This window comes from Ornithodoros turicata, chromosome 5 (assembly GCF_037126465.1).
Source record: "Ornithodoros turicata isolate Travis chromosome 5, ASM3712646v1, whole genome shotgun sequence".
Classification (NCBI taxonomy): Eukaryota; Metazoa; Arthropoda; class Arachnida; order Ixodida; family Argasidae; genus Ornithodoros; species Ornithodoros turicata.
Genome location: NC_088205.1, coordinates 74,572,742 through 74,594,412, shown reverse-complemented (window position 1 = coordinate 74,594,412; position 21,671 = coordinate 74,572,742). Strand labels below are relative to the sequence as shown.

The 21,671-nt window shown below is 43.7% G+C and overlaps 1 protein-coding gene across 1 annotated transcript in view; it reads right to left on the bottom strand.

Moving 5' to 3' along the window:
- The window catches only part of LOC135396199 (corticotropin-releasing factor receptor 1-like), a 199,342-nt gene extending 181,922 nt beyond the window's left edge, over positions 1–17,420 (bottom strand). Inside the window, exon 1 of the mRNA XM_064627223.1 lies at positions 17,191–17,420. Within this exon, the coding sequence (XP_064483293.1) occupies positions 17,191–17,374 (184 nt within the window). The 5' untranslated portion in view covers positions 17,375–17,420. The remainder of the gene's footprint in view (positions 1–17,190) is intronic.
- Positions 17,421–21,671: the final 4,251 nt, after the last annotated feature.

The following is a 21,671-nucleotide window of genomic DNA, read 5'->3' as shown; positions in this document are numbered from 1 at the left end:
CAATATTTTATTTTCCTTATAAGAAAAATAAAATATTGAATTGAATTGAATTGTCGTTGAATACATGAAAAACGTTTATTTATTTACATGTCCTCGGAGTCAACAAAGGCAGAAGACGACGGGAAGAACATTTACCGAGCGTTACACTCTTTTAATAATAAAGATGAAGGGACGTGGCTCAGGCCGAGAACCACCGATGTTTCGAACAAGGACTGCTCTTCGGCGGCGGCTCTTTGTCCTGAGGCACTTCCCTTCATCTTCCTTAGCGGTTCGCTGAATTTTCTACCCTCTTAATAATAACGGTTCGTCCTGTCATTATGGTACGCGGTTGTGAACGTAAATTCCACGTTGCCGTTCGTAAAATTATCAGACCGAACTTTCCTCGTGACTTGATTTGATCTGACGACCGTATAATCACATCTCAAGCCATCCACTTCGTGCGTGCCCAAAGTGAAAAACATTGGAAAGCTACAGAAGAGAATAACGGTTTCGAATGTAGGCTGTCGATGCCCACCGAAATAATAAACGAAAATAATTCTTGAATGATGAGTATTGAGAAATTTTGTCTTTCCTTACAACGTATGCGAAGGACGAAATAATGCATTACATTATATATAAAAGAAAAAATATAGATGCATGTCTTCCTTTTATGCCTATTAATTTTATAATGCGTTAAAATGTGGTACTCTACACATGTTGCAATGGATGACGAAATGGTTGTTGACATACTGACAACTGTGCTTGCGGTTCCTAATATCCTGCACGGCACATCAATAAACTTTACTCATCTGAATAGCTTATAGTATGATTCATTGCTTTTGTCATTTTTACAAACGATGCATTGGTGGCAACGCAGCTGAATGGCTCTGTCATACAGGCCTCAAGCACGCAACCGCGAAAAGAAGCCGTTGTGACGATGCCCCCAAGCTCTCTGCGTACAATACCGCCTCCGCGCAGAGCCCCGTGATCGCTGTGGATTATCCACACAAACTAATATGTGCCAGAAAACGATCCTTGTCCCCGAAGAAGGCTTTCATGCCAGTAAAGTTACCTTACTTTACCAGAGGAATCTCATCACCGAAGCGGTAGAGCGGAAAGAACTCCCGGGTACCCCACGAGAAATCGACGGATGAATTTATGATCTTGGGGTGACACCTAATTATAAGGGTGCTCTCTCCAATATAGCCTTTTCGTGTTTCCTGTAAGAGATATAGGGTGAAAGGGCAGGGCTTAGCATATAGCGGCTTCCATCGATTTCGGATATTCGACGAACTTCTTTTTTTGCGGGCCTTCTTCGCTTCGTTCAGAAGGCGGGGAAGACGGTAATGAACTTTGTAGGAGGGACACCAGTGGGGACCCACGTTTATTTTTCTTGCTAAGGAAAGCTGGTGTGGGATTGGAAAGTCTCGAACGCATTTTAACGTGATTAGTTAGACTGCCATATGAGGTTTTTACTTCATCTTTTTTCATCTTGATTTAGGAATAGCAAGCCGACCTCCGGTCAGGCTGACCTTTCCGAAATAAACGTATATTCCCCCCCCCCCCCCCCCCCCCAATATGAGGTACAGAGAAGGTCAGTCCTAGAGTTTATTAGCGTGTTGATAACCTTGTACGGCGTAGTCGATTCCTTGCAAATCTCGTGTTGATATCGTGTGTACTGATATAATTATAGGAGCCTTGCAGAAAGGTACGAAAAAGTTGTTTTATTTATTCCGTGTTCGCGTGGCTAAGCAACTGTGGTTATGAGCGACGTATACAGATGTGAACAGATGGAGAGAGGACAGCAGGAAGGAGTGTAGGACAGGGGGTTAGTCGGCGCCCTGGGCCGACTTCAGCTCCCCAAATAATATAGATATGAAACTGATCTTCTTATTGGTGTACAGCAGTTCCACTCAGGCTACGCGTTTATATTCACAAATTCAATTTTCAAATGTTGCATAAAAGAAATCGAATGGATTACCGTAGAACCTGTTTACGGTGAAGTTGGTCAGACCGCTAAAAACTTCACTCTTTGACAACTTGGGGATAGAGCTGCTAACCAGACTAGGGGTGATGGAAGTACACACACGAACAGCTCACTCGCGACTGAATTTTGTTGCTGTTGTTTTTTAAGTGTTGAGTGTTGAGAAAGGTAAGCCTGAAGTTTATCACCCTCTGCCCTCGGTGATTATGGCTGCAAGCCTGAATTTGACAAAACTACTGTTGAACTTTTTTTTATTAGGGATCACTCCTGCAGGAAACTATGGGAGGCCTTTCTCACTGCTCAACTTGGCCTATTGTATTTGGGACAGAGCGCTGAGTCACCTTATCGATAAGCATGATTGTCTCGTTGTACGATTGAGTCGTTTATCTGGAATGTCACCTGGTTGTTTGTTCGCTTTCTGTTTTGTTTCCTGTTTGGTGTTTTGAACAATAAACTTATTCAGTCGCGAGTGAGCTGTTGGTGTGTTTACTTCTGTCCGTCCTCGTTCGGTTTGCAGCTCTATCCTCATGTATCGTAACCGACTACCCCAACTTTTCACGCTTGTTCACTATGTGAGTATCTTCGCTACATCATTAGTTCGTGGTTGGGGCTTCAAAAACAGGAACCGCAGGTCTGCTTCACTACATCCATATCTTCACTATATAGAGGTTTACTCTACAGAGAGATGCTGCTGCACTTTTTTTTTTGTTCTCTAAATGTGTTGCCAGTACCTTGTGTACCACTGCTCGTCCTAAAAAGTGTTCTTAGCTAAATTAACCAGACCATTTGTTAGCACTCTAAGCATGCTCAGACCACAATGTCAACCATTTAAGAATAATCGATGGAAGATACTCACAACCGAGGCATCACTTATTTGTGCTGCATTGCTCTTGTACAATTAAGACCTGCGGAATTTCAGAGGCACACGAGTAAAAAAATTGATTATTTCTTCTACGTTTTTACTTAATTACCGGAATGCAGCTTTTAATTTCTGCCATCCTTACTGCAATCTGGTGTTTAGCGATTTTTACAGGGTAGTCCAATAGTTTCTCCATTTACCCACTATCATCACCATATCATCGTCATCATGTCTCTCTCTCTCTCCACCTCCTTCTTTACGGCCTGGGTGGCTCAGTCGGTAGCGCGTCAGTCTCCAAGGTCGCGGGTTCGAACCCGTCCGGGGACGGCGGCAACTCGGTGAAAGGGTACGAGTCACTCAGACACGCCGTCTTCCGCGAAGGACGTTAAATATGGTATGCCGTGGATCGAGATTTTGCCGCACATTTTGCCGAACCCTCAGATGGGCAAAATTAACCCACTGACCCGGTCACTGCGGCGTCGCTCGTGATCACAGATGCCTCGCGACTTAGGATCCCGAATTATTAAAACAAATTACAGACTTCCTTCCGGTTCATTTATTGCTTTATTCTTTCTGCGCGTCTACCGAGGAAGTCCTCTAAAGACAATATTTAGGGGCTATTTCGTGGCCAGTAATTTCGTAATATCCACCACATATTAGTTCGTCTCGACACACTCATCGTACAAGGTAACAGTACCGAAGTAATTTTTTCAGCTCTGTCGGATCCATCTTATTCTCTCCATTTGCGTTCGGCACACGGTGGCCAGAGATACACAACTGAATTGAATTTCAAGAAAGATACTTGTTATAATAGAGAGATGTTAGAATAAAACCTCACGCAGTATCTGCTATTCGCACCTGAGTGGTAATTTATTTTATGTTTATCTTTATGGCAAACACAGATTCGACTGACTGTACAATCACGTAGAAATGTTGATTTCTGCCGCCCTGCTCACCCACCCACATGGTAATATAATCCATAACCATTTATGTTGCCAGCGTTCAACCGACTATGAAAGAAAGATAAAAGCGCGGGACGGGTAAACAATGGGTGTCAGCAGCAGGTGCTTTTTCTTCTTTGCCGCGTATAGGCAATCGAGACTTCCAGCGTTTGTATGTTTACCCGGAGGTTGCGATGGCTGCCACGTTTCGAGGGTCGTGTCAATTTTCTGCGCACAAGATGTCATATCTTCCTCGAAGTGTTGTTCTCAGAGAGTCTGAAATGAGGCACGTGCGACAAGACGCCGAAGCGGTGGATTCATTGTATCATACGTTCTTGAGAGCGTTATTGAGGCGACAGCGTCGATGTGGGGCAATAGGCACCAACCTTTCACCAACACCTCATAGTGGGGGCGAATATGTTTATTAAGAAAAAAGAAAGGAAAGATCAGCCAAACGGAGGTGGGCTTGCTATTCCAAAAAAGGAAAATGGGAGAAGAAAATAAAAGGGAAGGAAAAAGAAGAAAAGAGAGGAAGAAGGAAAAGGGGAAAGAAAAGAAAAGGAAAGGAAGAACACAAAACTAAAACTCAAAAGAAAAGAGAAGGAAAAGACAAAGAAGAAAAGAAAAGGAGAAGACGTAGAAGAAATGAAAAGAGATGAAGTAGCAATGGATATTGAGCGCGAGGTGGGTCACCCATTAACACTAGCTTTCTACTTATTAGGTATTCGACTTAACATTCAACGTTCAGTTAACTAACCATTAACCTGTTAGCTTCGCCATTAACACGGGGCTATAGTTAGATTCCATTGCATATTCAACCTCTTGTATTCGAAGGACAATGGCTGCATTTACAGCGATATTTCTTTGGGTTCAGTCGAGTTCCACGTTAACTATACGGTAACAGTTCAATTCTTCAGGAACGCTTTACAAGCTTGATATTCCTACGTATTCATTGTCCTAAGAATGTATCCTTTGTTTTCGCACTGTATGAGTCGCAAGGATCAGAACGTAGTTTACAATATAGGCAAAGCTGAGGTTCAGAAGACAGGTGTTTTATCTGCATCACGTATTGCATTCACATACAAGCTGGTCCAAGTGGAAGTTCGATTTCTATAGGTGCCTATCATTTCAGGTGGTATTTAACCCCTCTTTAATCAACTGCTTCTAGCGATGATCGGAGCGAGAGCGCGGTCACCGGACTTACACAATGCGAAGTGCCCTTATAATCTTGCCCATAACAGTCTCACGAACGTTCGCGTTAAAAAAAAGAAAAAAAGGAGCACACACTGTTGTGAAGACGGAAATTAATTAATGAATTAAAGGAAGGTTCGTTCCTTGACATCATCCAAATAAATACGTCCAGCAGAAGCATATTACTTCAAACTCTCTTACAAGACCCTTCGCTCGATATCGACATACTTTCAGAGCCATTTGTCATACCAGTCGGCGGTGGACCCGAAGTTATACCAGAGGAGCAACCGGAGAATCTGCTTATCGGCTCGCACGACCTCTTCGTGACGTGTCAGCGTCCTCCTCTCCCACACCTCCTCCTCACGCGTTCTCCACAGCGGGAGTTACGGCACGTTACGGCGCATCGCCGTCATATAATGTCTTTTAAACTAGTCACTCTTTCTTTAAACTAGTCACTATAAGATCAGCACAGATGCCGTTTCTGCAACTGAGTTACACCACAAGGCAGACGTCCTCTCGAAGACAGTATGGAACTACTAAATGACTAATTACCTAAAAATCACTAATTAACTCTTTAATGAGGTGACTTCGGTTAAAGCCAGCGTTCAGAGTGAGAGACAATCCTCTACACCCCTCGAGCCACGCTCAGCCGGCGCCTACTCGAGCTGCGGTGCACAGAGTTTTCTCTGGCCACCCATCTGGGCCCAGTACGACACCACAGACAGCGGTCTGTGATCGAAGCTGTTTTGACTTTCTTGGGCGATTCAGGTCTTATGAACAGCCTGTGAACTCCAGTCGTGCAATCTCGCTCATCAGTGCCCCACTCTCACCCTCAACGCATTAACCTCATGCTTTTCTTTTAAAGTCATCTTCGGTAATCCATCTCATCCTTCTTTCACCGTTTGCTTGTCTATCCTTTACTTCCCAGTTCTTTTCTTTTCTTTTTTATTTATTTTGTTCTTCTTTCTTCATCTTCATTCTTCTTCTTTTTTATTTATTTATTTTATTATTCTTTCTTCATCTTCATGTTTCTTCTTTTCTTTTTTATTTATTTCATTCTTCTTTCTTCAGCTTCATTAATTTCTTTTCGTTGCGGAATAGCAAGCCGACGTCCCGTTTGGCTGACCTTTCTCCCGTTTTTTTTTTCCTTTCGTCTAATTTCGTCTAACCCCCCCTCCCCCACAATCCTCTATGAAAGTCATTCCACCTTCTAAAAACCGAGCGAGCGCGTGCGTTGAAATATTCATTGCCGAATACTGCTATGCAAATGAGGCGAAAGCGAAGGCGCGCAAACCAGATGCGCGAGAGAAAGAGGGTTCTATCCACGTCAGGGGGCTACGTGCTTCGGAGCGATGGAGATGATTGGATATCCTATTTAAATATAATTATAAATACGTTTTTTGGAGTCTGCATTTAAATACAAAATATAAATACACGTATTTATATTTTAAATACTATTTTAGTTACAATGTATTAAAATACTGCCCATCCCTGTGGTGGTTATCGTACGAACAGCTTGGTGGTGGTTTTGTTTGGTGTAATGAAAATAAAATGGCGAATGTGGCGACGTTCATGAAGAGTGCTAGCAACTCCAATTCAATTAAATACCCAGTCAAGTAAACAAAATCATAGTTGAGAAGTGAAGATAAAAAAGTTAAGGGAGGGTTAACGCTTGGATTTAACACGGGTGGTGTGTAGCCACTTTCGGCGCTACACTGTTGCCAAAATGGTGGTTGAAGAATTTTACGACGCAGTTTCTACTGAGTGTATTTTATTTCATTGTCACGCGTGTAGCATGACGATGAGAGTTTTGTGATCTGATAAGTGCGTCGTGAGAGTTACTGGCTCGGTTGTTTGTGCTTACACTTCGGGGTTGACCCGTTTCTTATTCTTGGCTGCTTCCCCTTCGAGATCTGTTGTCTTCGCTTCGCCTGCATTTGAGCAGTGTGATACGTAGCGTTCAACCGAGCTCGTTGCATCCATTCTCGTTGCTTGGCTCGGCGCCGTTTTTGGGAGACACCTTTTTGTGCAGGCGGCGCCTTGGGACGTCCCATCCTGACTGAATAATTTCGGCGACTAGACAACACACTCCACAAACACAAGGAGAGAGCGATCACACCACAGGCACGAACGCAGAGAGGACGGGGCAGGTGGAGGAGGAGGGGGATATGATAAGATTTTTTTTTTTTTTTAAAGGTAAGGTCAGCCAGACAGAGGTCCATTTCCAATGTCAGAAAGAAAAAAGAAGAGGCAGGAAAGAAAGAAGAAAACTGAAAAATCACGAAGGGGGGGGGGAGAAGGGTTTTGTGTCAACGTCGACGCGGGCGCGTGAAGGCGAAGTGTGGCATAAACAGCTGCCGCTGTAAAATGAAACAGCGGTCGCGTGTCACATGTTTGTCACAGTGAAACACCAGTGTTACATCAGCAGAGCACCAACATATTATCTGTAAAAAAAACTGCAGGAACGCATAAAGGGCTTGGAATGGGTTGCTCGGGAACAAGGACCCAGGTCTTTCGCTGCATCAAAAGGGCTTTGGCCGTCCAGTCGCACCATGGTTACCTGGAGTTGCTGCAGTTGCTGCTGCTGATAACGCCGACGGGACTCTAAAACATGCACAGTGTCCTCTAGAGACCCACACGTGCTGCAATTGGGTGAGTCAATCTTCCTAAGCCTGTGCATCAATCGCACGCTACATTTAAGCAAAGCCGGTGGAACAACGTAGCAAACTTCCTCGGAAAAGATGGTGGTTAACTTACGCTATCAAGAGGGTAAAGGAATCACAACAGAAAGAAGACGGCTGAGAGCATCTAAAATCTTAATGAGACGAGACTTTCGCGCAGAAGGCTGTACTTCTTCTTCTTCTGACCTGAAGAAGTGCAGCCTTCTGCACGAAAGTCTCATCTCATTAAAATTTAGAAGCTCTCAACCGCCTTCTTTCTGTTGTGAATCTCTGTAATCGGATACTTGCACATTGCTTTTCTGGGTAAAGGAACACTAAGAGCAGAGAACGAAGCAGGCGACACGATAAGTTACGTTGACACGGAATTCGATTTCTCGTCCATTTTCATGTACCGCCGGTTATCCGCACCTCTTCCGAATTGCCCTATCAATTTCTTCCACGTGAAAAGCTCCGAGTCCAGGTCTGCTGCGGCTACAACTATCGACCGACGGAAGCTCCTCGAAAATTGGCTGCCTATACGCTGCTTCGGAGTAACTGTTTTTCGACTTTTTCAGTAGAGCGGTTCAACGCATTGACTCTTTCGTTGCAGATTACAACCCGGATTACAATAGGAGAGCGACACGGTGTGGTATTTACCAGGTCGTGGTCCTTAAAATCTCTGTCACATCCTGGCTAGCTAGCACGGCTTTCCTCTGAAGTGTTGGCATTTCACTGAACAAGAAAACTTTCAACGATAATCCCTGCCATGTAGCGATCGGATTAGGCTTAATTTCTCGCGCACGTTGTTCCTGTGCTTTCGCGGGCGCTACACCGCTCAGTAATCCAAAACAGGGAGGAATTTCAAGAGCATGTGTGGCGAGCATTCGCTTTAGAATTGATGGCTGCTGCCGCGTCCTATTTCAATGGTATTTGACCTGCCTTCTACGAGTATATACAGACTTTGCGAACAAGGGAATACTAAATAAGCTCAGTTGAGGCTTCATTGTTTTGGTCTAAGGGGCCACACGTATTTTGAACAGCTGGTTGTGTCGCTATCTATTTTTTTGTGCTCTCCACACAGTTGAAACAATACTTGAGCCGGTGATGACACGAACGAGCGAGAAATAGCAACGTGTATGTGATTTCTACGTACAGAAAATTTATTTACACCTGCTTTATCACATTAGGAACATGTCCCAAGATGGTGCATGTGGTGGCGTCTCGGGGAGACTTTAACAATGAGATCTGAATCCTGGACAGTATGAAATTAAATGTCCTCTTTCAGGATTACGAAGTTTGTGTGGTAGCAGTCAGGTATACTAATATTTCCCTCTTTTGTATGAAACGAACGAATGAGCAAACATAGTTCAGGAGGATTTCGGATAACGTCTGATAGGCTATTTCGCATTAGAAGCATATAGCGACAGCGCTACTGCAACTCGTCTGAAATACTTGAAAAAGACAGTATATTTCACTCGAACTCTTCTGGCTTTAGCCGCTACATTGACGGAATGCTAGTACTGCAAATTGCCTAACCTGTAGCTATGCTGTAAATACATGAACTGTTCTGGTATTAGTATTTCTCGAGAATCATGAATCATCGGGAATCATCATCTCTCTTTCATGAAACGCCGGGATAATTTATGGCTCTCATTCGACCGGAAGGGGAAAGAAAGAAGAGAAAATTCTGGTATCAGAGGAGGAGGAGGAGGAAATCCGACCGTTCGCCGAGTCGCCCGGCGTTTATACTAATTAAAAAAAAAAACTAATCTGTCTTTCCGCCGAGATAACTTGGCAGCACTTATCACTTACAGCTTTATTTATATTCTTTGTTGCGCCCTCGATTTCCACCTCAGTCGACACTGTGCTGCGTAAGCTTCCTCAGGTGGTGTCGTGAGTGAAGCGAGAACTACAAGGAATTGGTTATCTCTGCCTAAAAATAGCATTCTAGACGCAGGTTGCACTTCAGCTCCCCTGGCTGATTGGTTGGATTCTTTTTGTGATAACGATATCTAATTTTATAGTCGTTAGCGTTGTCGATACCGTTTTTCGTCGGTTCCTGATGAAATATTGCAGATCACAATGAAAGTAGGGCAACGGGAAGGGTGTGTATTTATTTGTTTATGGAGATAGGGCACGGGCACCAGTGAGAGCATTACATGCGGGGAGCCAAATAGAAGCAATAATATGCGAACAATTGTGTGTTTAGTTTTCCTCGAACACATAGTGGCATGATAGTACAACGCTCAAAAGTCATGTTATGTCATGTTAAGTCATGTCAAAAGTATAGTCATGATTAGGAAACAGGAGTACACGAATTAGGACAGTAATGAGAATTTGACGACGTGTTCGCAGGAGCCCTAACGGGCGAGAGATGAAGATGCCGATAATGATGACGATGATGATGGTGGTGGTGGAGGTGATGATGATGATCGTGCACAGTAGCTGTCTATAATGAGTTGTCGCTGTAATCCCTTTCTGCTGTAGCCTTTAAACAGCCTTGACAACACAATAAGCTGAACATCATCTGCATAGCAGTCAACTGAGCTCCACCCCCACCCCCACCCCTAACCCCCACCCGGTTAGCTTTCTTTCTTTTCTTTCCCGGTGCCTCCAGTTGAGGCTCTGCAGATAAGATAGGGACCGACAGTCGTAGCGGAACATCCTTGAGTTTGGCTCATGAACTAGCACATTCGAATGCGTGAGAAATTTTATAGTGTGTACTGTAAAGGGTACTCTGCCGCAACACCACATTTACTGTGGAACTGCCGACTTTACAAAGCGGTATTCATATTTCCGAGCACGAAGAGAAAGATAGACGGGAACAGTACATAGCTTTATAAAACTGTTCTAAACTGTTCCTGTCTATCTGAACGAGAACAGATACTATCTACTCATGACGAAATAAAAGGACGTGGTGCAAGAGGATACCATGGGTTTGGCAAGACAAAAAAATGTGAAGAAGTAATCAATACCTATAAGTGCCTCTTACCCATACCACGGGGCTTTGAACAGAGTGACACGGAGAAGTCCCGATCGAATTTTATGGATCGTTAAAACCGTCGCATACATCCTTGTCTACACTTCTTCCTTGTGCCTTCTTTTCGAAATCGTCTGACAAATATAATTTAAAAGGTCTTAGTGCTATTTTCGCTGATAGCGAAACTCCGTTCTCGATAAATAGTTGACCATAAAAGACGTCGGTTTCTTAAAAAAAAAAGAAAAAAAGCTCTGGCTTTGGTTAGTAAGATGGTATTGCACGTGAATTATCAAACTTCCTTGTCTTTCTCATTTCTGTTTTTTTTAAATAACCTATAGTCCTCTTCCAACCATTACATCATTATTTCTCGGTACAGACGAAGCAGAAATAAAACGACCACAAAAAAGTGATCGATAGTGAGAGTGCGGTACAGCAAAGTGGAATTTCGTGTTTTCTTATGTTTATAGCACGCTGAAGAAAAATGCCTCAAAACGAAGAAAGATATTCTTTCGCAACTCACTGAATGTCGTGTTTGGTAATCTGCCCTTTCACAGAAAACGAGACCTGTCAATGTCAGTCAAATGTGTTTACGAACATTATATCCCATCTGGGTTAGGCGAAGGAATCCCGCAGAGGAAATGAACGAAAAATATCCCGCTGTGCGGGTTGTCATTGAAATAGCATTTATGAGCTCATAATAATGATCGGGGGCATTCTCCGACGATGACCACTGGAGGCCTGTGGAGACTGAAGTTATTGACGTACGGCAACCGCTTGTCTATGCCCCTGACGAAGACGCAATCTATAACACTTCCCGTACGCGTTGTGGGAATTTTATCGTCACTGGCTAGATGCAAATCATAGTATTCCTTGACGAAGTACGCGAACCAGTTGTCCTGGGGCTTCTTTATCTCCGTAGTGAAGTTTCTCATGAGAATCATGGGCATGTTGTGCTCCTTCAAGTACTCTGCGAAGGTGATATGCTTGCGGAGTACTTGCAGAGTTTGGCTAGAACGGAACCTCTTGATCCTACATTTAGAGGATCCCGGTAGTCTTTGTAGTCTACTTCTAGGACGCATGGGTAACTTCCCCAATCATATATACTGGTGGTTACCGTGGTACAGGGAGCATGCTGCGAGTTGAAGCAGGCACATGAGGGTGAAGGGCTCGTGAGGGTCTTGAAGGGTTGTGAGGCCTGCTGCGAGTTGAAGGGCCGTGAGTGCTTCACTGGTTTTAGGTCATGAGTTGAAGGCCTATGAGGGCAACGCTTAAAAGCAAGGTGTGAGGGTGAGTGCAGGGCGTGTACTGCTGAGGGCAGCGTGGTGAAGGTGAGTGAAGTTAGGTTAGATGCAGGTGAGTGAAGTGGCGACACAATGCCCATTTATGGCCTCTTGTCGTTCTAGTGGATTGGCGGAGAGTTCTCCAAAATAAAAATGGTGCAGCAGCAAGTTCGCAACCATAGTTGACACGCAGTCGTGTTCTTCCTCTTTTTTTCATGCCCAATGCTGGTGGACACGTCCGTGGCGTTAGTCGTAATGTAAGGGTAAGACAGCGCGTCTCATCCATCTATGGTTAACGTTGCATCAGTACCTAAATTAAAGCGAAAGTTTATTTGCGCAAAAATTCTCTTAACGAATTGCGTAGAATCTCAAGTCCCTCCTCGTGCTTGCCTCAACAGTGACAACTTTAAAATAAACTAATTGCTTTTTTAGTTTTGGTAGCGACTAGATATGACTTTAGAAAATGCGCATGAAAATACGCCCTCGTAAGAACTATTGCAAAAGAAATAAAACAAAAAAAGTAGAAAAGAAAAACAGCTGAACAGCTGGATGGCAAGAAAGGAGAAGCACTCAGCATGAAACACACGAACGGATATCTGTTAGGCACTTTTCCTGAACCCAGACTCGCTATGTGAATGGAAAGGAAACGTCGTCACCACTACAACCAGTGCACGAAGAACCAAGAAACATGATACTCTCGACCACTACATTCCTCCTTTCCCCTCTTCAGTATTTTTTTTTCTGCACGTGCCACTGACGGCACATGAAAACGCCATAAAAATGTGTTATGTGCTTTCTCCGTTTACGCTCACAGACTTCAACAGAGCTACCATCTTTAGACGATTTATTATAGTTGGCACTCTCTTCTTTCCTCTTTTCCAGTTTCTTGGTGTAGGCTGTTGATGGCAGTTTGATGACAAGGCGAAAAGAAGCGAGTAGAAACTTAATAACAGTAAAAGAATATATTAAACATAAAGAATTTTCACCGTTTCCGCTTACACGTTAAATGGGTTTCTCACCGAAAAGCGTCTCTTCAGAAAGGGGTACGCAGTCATCTCATGCACACATTTAGTTCGGCTGAATTTGAACACTTGCTGCATTTTAGAACATTGTACATCCAATTACATGTTTAAACAGAAGCCTTCCTGTGAAAACCTCTTAGCAATTGGACAAAGGGAGTTTGTAGTGGGAGGTTGTCCGGCTGCACTAGAAGGCGCAAGAATGCCTTCCAACGCCATTGAAAGTGTTGTTCTTCAACCCTTACCCATTTTAGTGGTTCAGTGTGCAGCAGCACACTATGCGTTCTCTTACGCGTGTTCAACTAAATTCTGAAAAATAATAACATAATCGATATACGGTAGAGTTGATTTACCTATACGCATCGCGTTGCATTGGCGTTCCAAGAAAGTACTGACTTCCTCATTTGTTTTTGTTTTTCATTCGTATAGGTGTCGCCTATATATATATATATATATATATATCGCAGCCTATATTCGTTATGCTAGCATGCTAATGCATGGTAAGTTCCATTAAAACTCCCAAGACTCATGCCAACGGGAAATACATGTACAGCTTGGGACAAAAATTTACGGAACACGGCGCTGGCGTATTTCTTCATCGGAGCGGCCCCCTTCTATAGCTGTCAGGAAGATATCGAATAAGATATAGGTGGCCGGCTATACCAGATATACTAGACATTCTTAAGCGTGACACCCTGCTTCACACAAGGCCACTGACCTCTGGTAGGTACCGAGGTACACACTACGAGGTGCCCACGCCAGCACGCCGCTTATAGCTACAGCTGTTTCGCAGTGCTAACACGTGGTTTAGTGGCAGTAAACTTTAAAAAAAAATAAAGTAAGGCTCCATGACCAAAAGTCACGACTTGTTGCGACGTGCCGCACTTTTTACCCAACAATATCGGGAGGAAAAATAAAACGAGTGTAATATATATTGAACCCCTTATTGTGACGAGAAATATGCTCTGACGCGTCGAATTGGTAGACACTAAATGATTTTTTTTTAAATACTGTGTTCCGTTTCTTACCTTCGTGTTCGTGGAGGGAAAGCATGTTATTCATCAACCCTCTACATTCATCTTCCCTTCTACTTCTCTCCCCTCAAGGCAAAGAGCCCAGAGCAGAAATAATGAGTTCTATCGACGTAGACTTGTTCACGGCGCCCTAGACGGATTGGCCGATACACTATCTCTCTCTTTCTCTCATCAACTTCTCTTACGTAATAGACTCTTATGTGTCGGAATTGAATGCAGCGAAGCAGGTCGACCAGGGAAGGGTATGGCCATATCTCTTTCTGAGGCCTGCGAGAACATCTACAACCGGGATGGAACTTCCATCTCAAATAGGCGAAACTAGAAGGAAGAAGTTTGTCTTCAGGGGCGCCGTCACAGGGGGGGGGGGGGCAGTTGCCCTCCCCCCTGGATTCAGCAAGTAGACATGCCCGTTGCAACATAATTCCTTCCTCTCTCTCTACGTTCTAGAAACGTAAGGTTCCTGAGCCAAGACAATGTTCTGCAACAACATTCTGCCTCCTCCCCCCTCCCTGGAAAGACTCCTGGCGGCTCCCATGTTTGTGTTTCTTCTATTTATCGGTATTAGCAACTAGTCCCGAGGAAGGCCGAGTACCCACCGGAACGTCTGCTCGATTTGTATCGCTGTTTCTTCTTTTTTATATATAAGGGTGCGTCACGTAAGGCTGGACAGAATCTCCTTAAATTCGTGGTTTGTTTTTCTTTTGGAAAAGTAGCTGAATATATCTATTCCCGATGGGACCTACTCAAAGGTGGTGTATTAATAATTAGTGCAGGAGTTAATTCACGTTCCCAATTAATCTTTATAATTAGTGAAAATAGGTAGACCACGGAATTGCAAAGTTGTAGGCCTCAACCCTGAGGGGTCTCGTCCGCTAGAATTGAAACCGCAGCGGTTTTCCGTGCTCTAGTAAAAAATATGCGAAAATGCCCAATCTTCGAGCGTTTTGCGAAATTGGCGGCCGATTTTTCCTACATACCCCCTCTCGATATCACCCGTTCTCAACCAACATCAGGCTGTTCCCCAAAGCATGAAGCACCCCCCCCCCCCCACACACACATTGCTCCTCCATTGCTCCATTGTACCGTCCTCGGCAGGCGGGATCGTTATTTTTACTGTATTTTATTTTATTCGATGAGCGAATTTCTGCATGGATGAATTTAACTCTGGGCAGTTCGTGACATTTTTAAGAATAATTACACACGAAGTGTAAACTCCGATAGTTATACTCTCAATATTTTTTTAGTGTACCGGTCTTCTAAAGTTCGCGTGTGCCATTTTTCGTCAAACTCGAAAACACGCGTCAGTGACTACATGCAGTTTAATCACGATTTCTCTTAATTCAACACAGCTTACCGATAAGATACGTTCGCCTTCTCCCAACTCATTAGACCACGCATACACGTAAAACAAAAGCAAAGAAACAAAAAAAAAAGAAGAAAGAAAACGACCGGTTGCTCTCATCGCCCACCAAATGCTTAAATATAATTCTTTAAAGTCTAGTCTATATTCTTTTTGCAGGCCTTGGAAATTGGATTGCGTACTAGCCTTTAAGGAACAGCCATTCCTATAGAAAAAGTGTAATCTTCGGAATAATCCCGTTGAAGAAAAGTTTTTCATGTTGACTCTGCCGTTAATCTATTGACTCTCGTGCTTAGCTGTAAGTGCACGCTCTTAACGCGTGTCTTCGCTTACGTTTTTTCTTATGAAAACAACTTTTCCGTACCACTTAGCTACATCATTAGGATTTGCACAAAAAAGGCAGACGTGTAAAGAAGTAATCTGGCAGGTCCTTATAAGGACAGAGAAATGCATAACACTGCAACGTTTTAGCAGTGTGAGCCCAGCTCAAGTGCTGCTCTCCTGTGTCTTATATAAAACTATATAATCATGTATTTAATACACATTTATTACACATTTTTAATACACATAATACTGATATCATTTAAATATGTGACCACACACAACACTTGGTCAGATTTTATCATTGTACTGCCACATTATGACCTACGATGTTATTGCGCCAAAAAAACATCAAACTTTTCCACAACGTATAAGCCCGCGTAGTAACACAAAGTTCTGATAATACACCGAGTCACTTTTTGATAGCTAAATATTAAATATTTATCCATCGAAGTATTGTCTTTCCCCCTCTTGCCTATGTAGAACCTCTCGCAAATATGCTGAATGCGCTGGAAGCGCAAGTATCAAAGCTGTGTCACTTGGTTCCCAGAGCAAAAAACTAGTAGGTAGTCTGTTTGTTCAGCAAAGAGAGAGGGGCAAAACTTGAAGGCTTTCCCAACTGCATCAATCCTTGAAGTCAGTTACGGAGCACTATCATCGTGCTTACCAGTATTTTGTATGCTGCATTATGTATTATCCGTCAACCTTAATTATCCAGAAACCCAGGGTTCTCAGCCGTACAATACATCACAGTCATTACACAGCGAACTTGGCACATAAGTGATATTCGGCTGCGTAGGCAAGATTTTATGTTAGGCGAACTTGTCATGTTCAATTACACTTACTCATAGATGGAGGGCTCAGAAATGGGTGTACACAATCTCCCCACTGTTGCTCAACATTGTCATGTTTCCACGCTGATGTTAGAATAATGCTCCGTTTTCATGACTGTATGCATGGTCTGATGCAGAGTGCAACCTTGAGACTAGCACAAGTTCGAACATACCCTGGTGTGCGATGGTACGTCAGAGCACGTCTTTTAGTATGCAGTAAATCTCCTTGTGTTCCTTTTGGTATAATCACGCATGCGATAACGTGAAAGTTTCGTCGATTACCTCCTCTCCACACCTGTCAACTTCTCTGTCCACTTGCAACTACTTTTGCTTATTTGTTTGCCCGCTCTTCTGTCTAATGTTTTTTTTTTGTCTGTACTTCTTTTGATTTAATCTTGAAGAAACTCTTAGGACAGTTTTTCGATCAACGATGACTTGCAATTTTCATCTGACTTTTTAAGCCGGCGGAAAGTACGTTCCTCACTTCTCTGGTGTTATTCCCATTGAAATTCTTACTACATTTCCAAAAGAAATGTCTTTTCTCAACTTTTTCTGGCATATTTACGAAATTTTTTTTGCGTGCGATATTAATTTTTACGATATTTAGCTTCCAAACGCCACACTCGTTGACCGCATGAATCGTAATCCCACGGCAAACGTCATTTCAAGAATTAACAGCCCCCGGCCAATAATTCGTGCGTCGAAAAAAATTCTCAACTCTTCAACAACGAAACTCATAACCTCCTTACCTCTAACTTGCAACTGTTCGTCCCGTAGGCGGATACACTCATCTTCCGTGAGCCCCGCGTCGAACAAAGTTGTCGCCGTCACTGCTAACTCATCCGAAGTAAAAGGTGTGGTCGCTTCGTGCGGCGAACTCGACGTCCACTCATCCGAAAAATAATGATCCGGTAACCTCACGGGGACTACCATGACGTTTCACGTGGAGAGTTTGGTCGGAGAGCACAGTGTTACGGCCTTTGGGGTCGGAACTGCGCGCTCGGTGTGCGGCCGCCAAGTTTAGGCGGCAGAGGTGCTCCCTTCTTGATTGTCACGTGACACGCCGGCTCCCGACCAATAGGGAGGGCGTGTGCAAGTGCTCGTCCCGTATTTCTCGGAACGCTCGTAGAACTGGTTAGAGGCAGAGTCCGGCTAAAGGTGTAAGGTGTCAGAATATCAATATATGGGTAAAATTTCGTGGTAGCGTTGGTAGTGTTTGGGGATGAGGGAACCTCTGAAGGATATTAAGGGAGCTATGCGAGAAGCTTGTTAGGGATACTGCATCCCTAACAACCGCTGCGGTTTCGGATTGCGTGAAATGTTTGAGCTGGTGGGAGGTGACATTCTACAAGACTGGAATTCGTAGAACAAATTTCTCTTTATCCATTTAGTGGTAGCGGTAGTGTACGTGAACAAGGTTCGAGGGACCGTCCCAGAGGATCTTTAGCCTTTAGGAACAAGCTTTGATTTCTTTTCTCTCTCTCTCTCTCTCTCTGTTTACGCTAGAAAATTTTCATGGAATGTAATAGTCTTGCTTACGTCATCGACCGTGTCGTCATCAACGTCTTTAAGTGTTCCAGCTTCAGTACGACGTCACGAAGAGGGGGCATCAGATAAGTCCTCAGATATCTACGTCACACTTGTCTTGATATACCTTTTAACGTAATCAGGAAAAAGAACTCCGTGGAACAAATATGGGCATCTCCTTCTGCATAGCAGCATTGAGCTAATGATGCGTGTATATTGCCCATACCTCTGCATATGGCCCCTTTCTACCAACACCGTTGTAGAAGTATATAGTGGATAATATACCGAAAGGCACGTTTCCTCCAGCTCTATAAAAGGAAGCCCGTAGAAGAACTTCGAATGACTAACATTCAACATTCCTGTAAGCGTTCGCTCACCTATTCTTGTTATCCTTATTATTTAACTTAAATAAAAATATGAATAAATGCAAAAGGCATTGCGAGTCTGACTCACAGAAACGCACCGAAGACCTTTGATCTTTTAATTAGTGCTGAAGATGCCTATACCGCCTGCGCGCCCATATTTTGTTGCTATATAGCCTCACTTTTAATGGAAGAATGAGCCATTGATAAGCGGTACTGTATGTAAAGCGTACACGGACAGTATATCACGCGCGCAGAAGGAACACAGATGCCAAATGTCAAAGCGCTGACTAATAAACCGATTTCGTATTTTTTTGTTAATGAAAGCTCAAAGGGGCTTTTGACATAGGAGTATATGTCATTCATTACATAATATAGGCATTATACTGCATGCAGGAGTATTAAAAAAGAATTCACGTTGCACGTGTAGTGCTTGGTGAGGTATAAACCCCTGAACACACCTATACGGTGGCGCTATGGAGTTACGGCCATTCCCATTGGTAGTCGTAAGCACGTGGCCTCTCTCGCCCTATCTCCACTGCGGAGACGCCTGCAGTGAATTCGAGAGCCGAATGAGTATCCATTTACCAATTACCAATCTACTCCAGTTACCTGTCAACTTATGACCGAATGAGTATCAGTGTTCGCGGTGCTGACTTCCTACGAGTTTATTACCCTTTTCTCAGCTTATTACCTCCTACTCGGATTGGAAGGCAGGGTCACATCGGTGCAGTTAATTGTTTTTTTTTAACATATTTATTTGGCATAACTTGTGACGAAGTGTAGAACCCCCGTAAGCTTGGAAGATTCGACTTTTATGACGGTGTCTGACTGTACAGTTCTTGACAACGTTAACTTTAACGCCGCGACGGCTGGCGGAGCAGTTGGAGAGCCACCCTATCGGCGCTAAGCAGAACTATAGAGAGAGAGCGTTGTGGGCTCCCCACTCGTGCTCGGGGGTGTTTGTCGAGACGCAAACACTCCGCTCCGAATGCGCGGGGGAAGGTTACCGTGAGGAAGAGAATGGCTTCTTCGACAAATACCTCCAATCACGAGTGGGATAGCCCACAACGCTCTCTCCCAAATTCTACGTAGCGCCGGTAGCGCCAACTGCTCCGCCTGCCGCCGCGGCGCTAAAGTTAATGTTGCAGAGAGCTGTACGGGGCCATAAAGGAAAGAACACATGTTTCTGACAAGGAGAATTGTATGTCCTCTAAATATGTGGTGGTGATGGTGGTGATGGTGATGGTGAAAGGGCTCGCCGTTGTCGGCCTCACAGAGGTGGGCATCGTCACGGCTGACGCCCCGGGGAATGTGCGTCCTGGGCCAACTTCTAACGGAACTGTGCTGACATATGTCTGAAAGCGTCTGAGGAAAACCCAGGAAACACCCCAGACAGCACAGCCGGGCATCGGGATTCGAAACCCGTTTACCTCCCAGTCTCGACGTGCCATGAATCACATGAGTGAATCAGCAAGTAACAAATCACTATATGCATGTGCGAATATTCCAATGTTTGGAATGCCAAAGCATTCGATAAGATGCCCGAATCGAATACGGAATTTTATCGATGAAAGATGAAAGTCACTGAAAAGGTTAGCCAGCTGTGGGACTCGAACCCACATCTTCTGGATTGAAATTGAGGCTTTGTATGTATTTGTCCCTTCTATGTTGTTCCAGCCTCAGAACATCAGTTCTCTCATGTTCAACGGAATTTTATATTCGAACTTCGAATCGAATCGATGTTTCTTTCACAACGAATATATTCGTATAGTTCCGAAGATGCACACGTAAGGCCGAAAACAACACACGAGATGGCATAAAACAAAGTGAGCGCTACTTCATAGTCTCATTCGTATAAATATATAGCGTACACGTGTTTACATCCGTTCATGTGCTGCAAGTGTATCTTCTCCGGTTATAAAACTATTCGCTTCATACTTGCTTCCGTAATTAAAGTGATTGTTAAGCTAAGGAATACAAGTTGAAAGTACTCGGTTTTAAAGTAATTCGGGTTTAAAGTAATAATGCCCTGAAATCACCAGCGAGATTTCTTTTTCTCCCTGCTCGTTTTTCTTGTTCACTCTTGTAATCTTCTCTGTTTCCCTCTCATTCTTTTTCTTTTCTCCTCGTTCTTTTACTGTGGACTATCTGGTCGACATTGGGTCTAACTGACTTTTGCATTTTCATTCTTTTTTTCTTCGCATAAACATATCCGACTCCCCCCCCCCCCCCACACACACACACGCACACACACATTTGCTTCCTCTATCTCTGGCACATTTGTTCCGTCTGGGCTGCTGAAGCACACGCGTTAGAAATACTATAGCACTTTCGAACTCCTATCCACGACGCATGCCACGTTTTTAATCAGCGTATCGTAATTGCGTTTCCCCTCATTTCACGCTATGTTTACAAACTATACGTCTGCGAAAGCATTTAGAACTCATCACCCCACACTATATACTTGAGGCATTCAGTCATCAAGTGAGGGACAGACTTGAGACTTAGGAATTTAAGATGTTCCCTAATGCAACGTAGTCGGGACAGTCGGACAATTATCTTCCGGGCTTGCGAAAGTTGTCTGACGGTGTACACGCGTGCTTCCAACATTAGATGAACAATCTTGTCCGGTTCTAAGACGGTGCAGAGTCATTAAAACGCAGATACACAGAACTTCTTTTGTTAGTCCTTCGTGCGTGCTACACTCTAAGAAAATAAAAAAAACAGTAATTTTTGCCCTGTTGGGGATTAGATGTCTTGGTGCAACCACCAGTTCCTTTCGGCACTAAAAATGCGAAGTTTGGGGACTTTCTACAGTGCTTAGGGAGTAAATTTTTAGAATCAGGGGCTAAAATGGGGAGTAATTGCAATCTAGAGGTCTAGAAGCTCTTGAGAATAGCTCTGTAGCTCTATAGGGTCTATTCCCTTTTCCCTCAGAGTGTATGTTCCATAAGTGATGTCTTGGAAACATATTCTCACGTTAAATCTTGTTTGCTTTCCCTCATTATTCGTCTCCGTACCACAGTGTTGAAATGGGGAATAGTTGGGGGTAGTTGGGGGTATCTGGTACACATATACATATACACATATACACAGGGTGAAACTACAGGCTTGTGGAACGATATGATGAGACGGGGGAAGGAGATATGATGTTTCCTTGGTTCAATATGCTTATAGCTTCAGTTGTTTGGCGACGTTGACGTTGATGTTGGCAAAAAATAATAATTTAATAATAGGAAGAGGGTGAATTCGTCACACGACAAATTTGGCTACTGTAATGCAACAGCAACATGTTTGTATATATGCGGGATATTGTGAATAAGAACTCTTTCCGAACC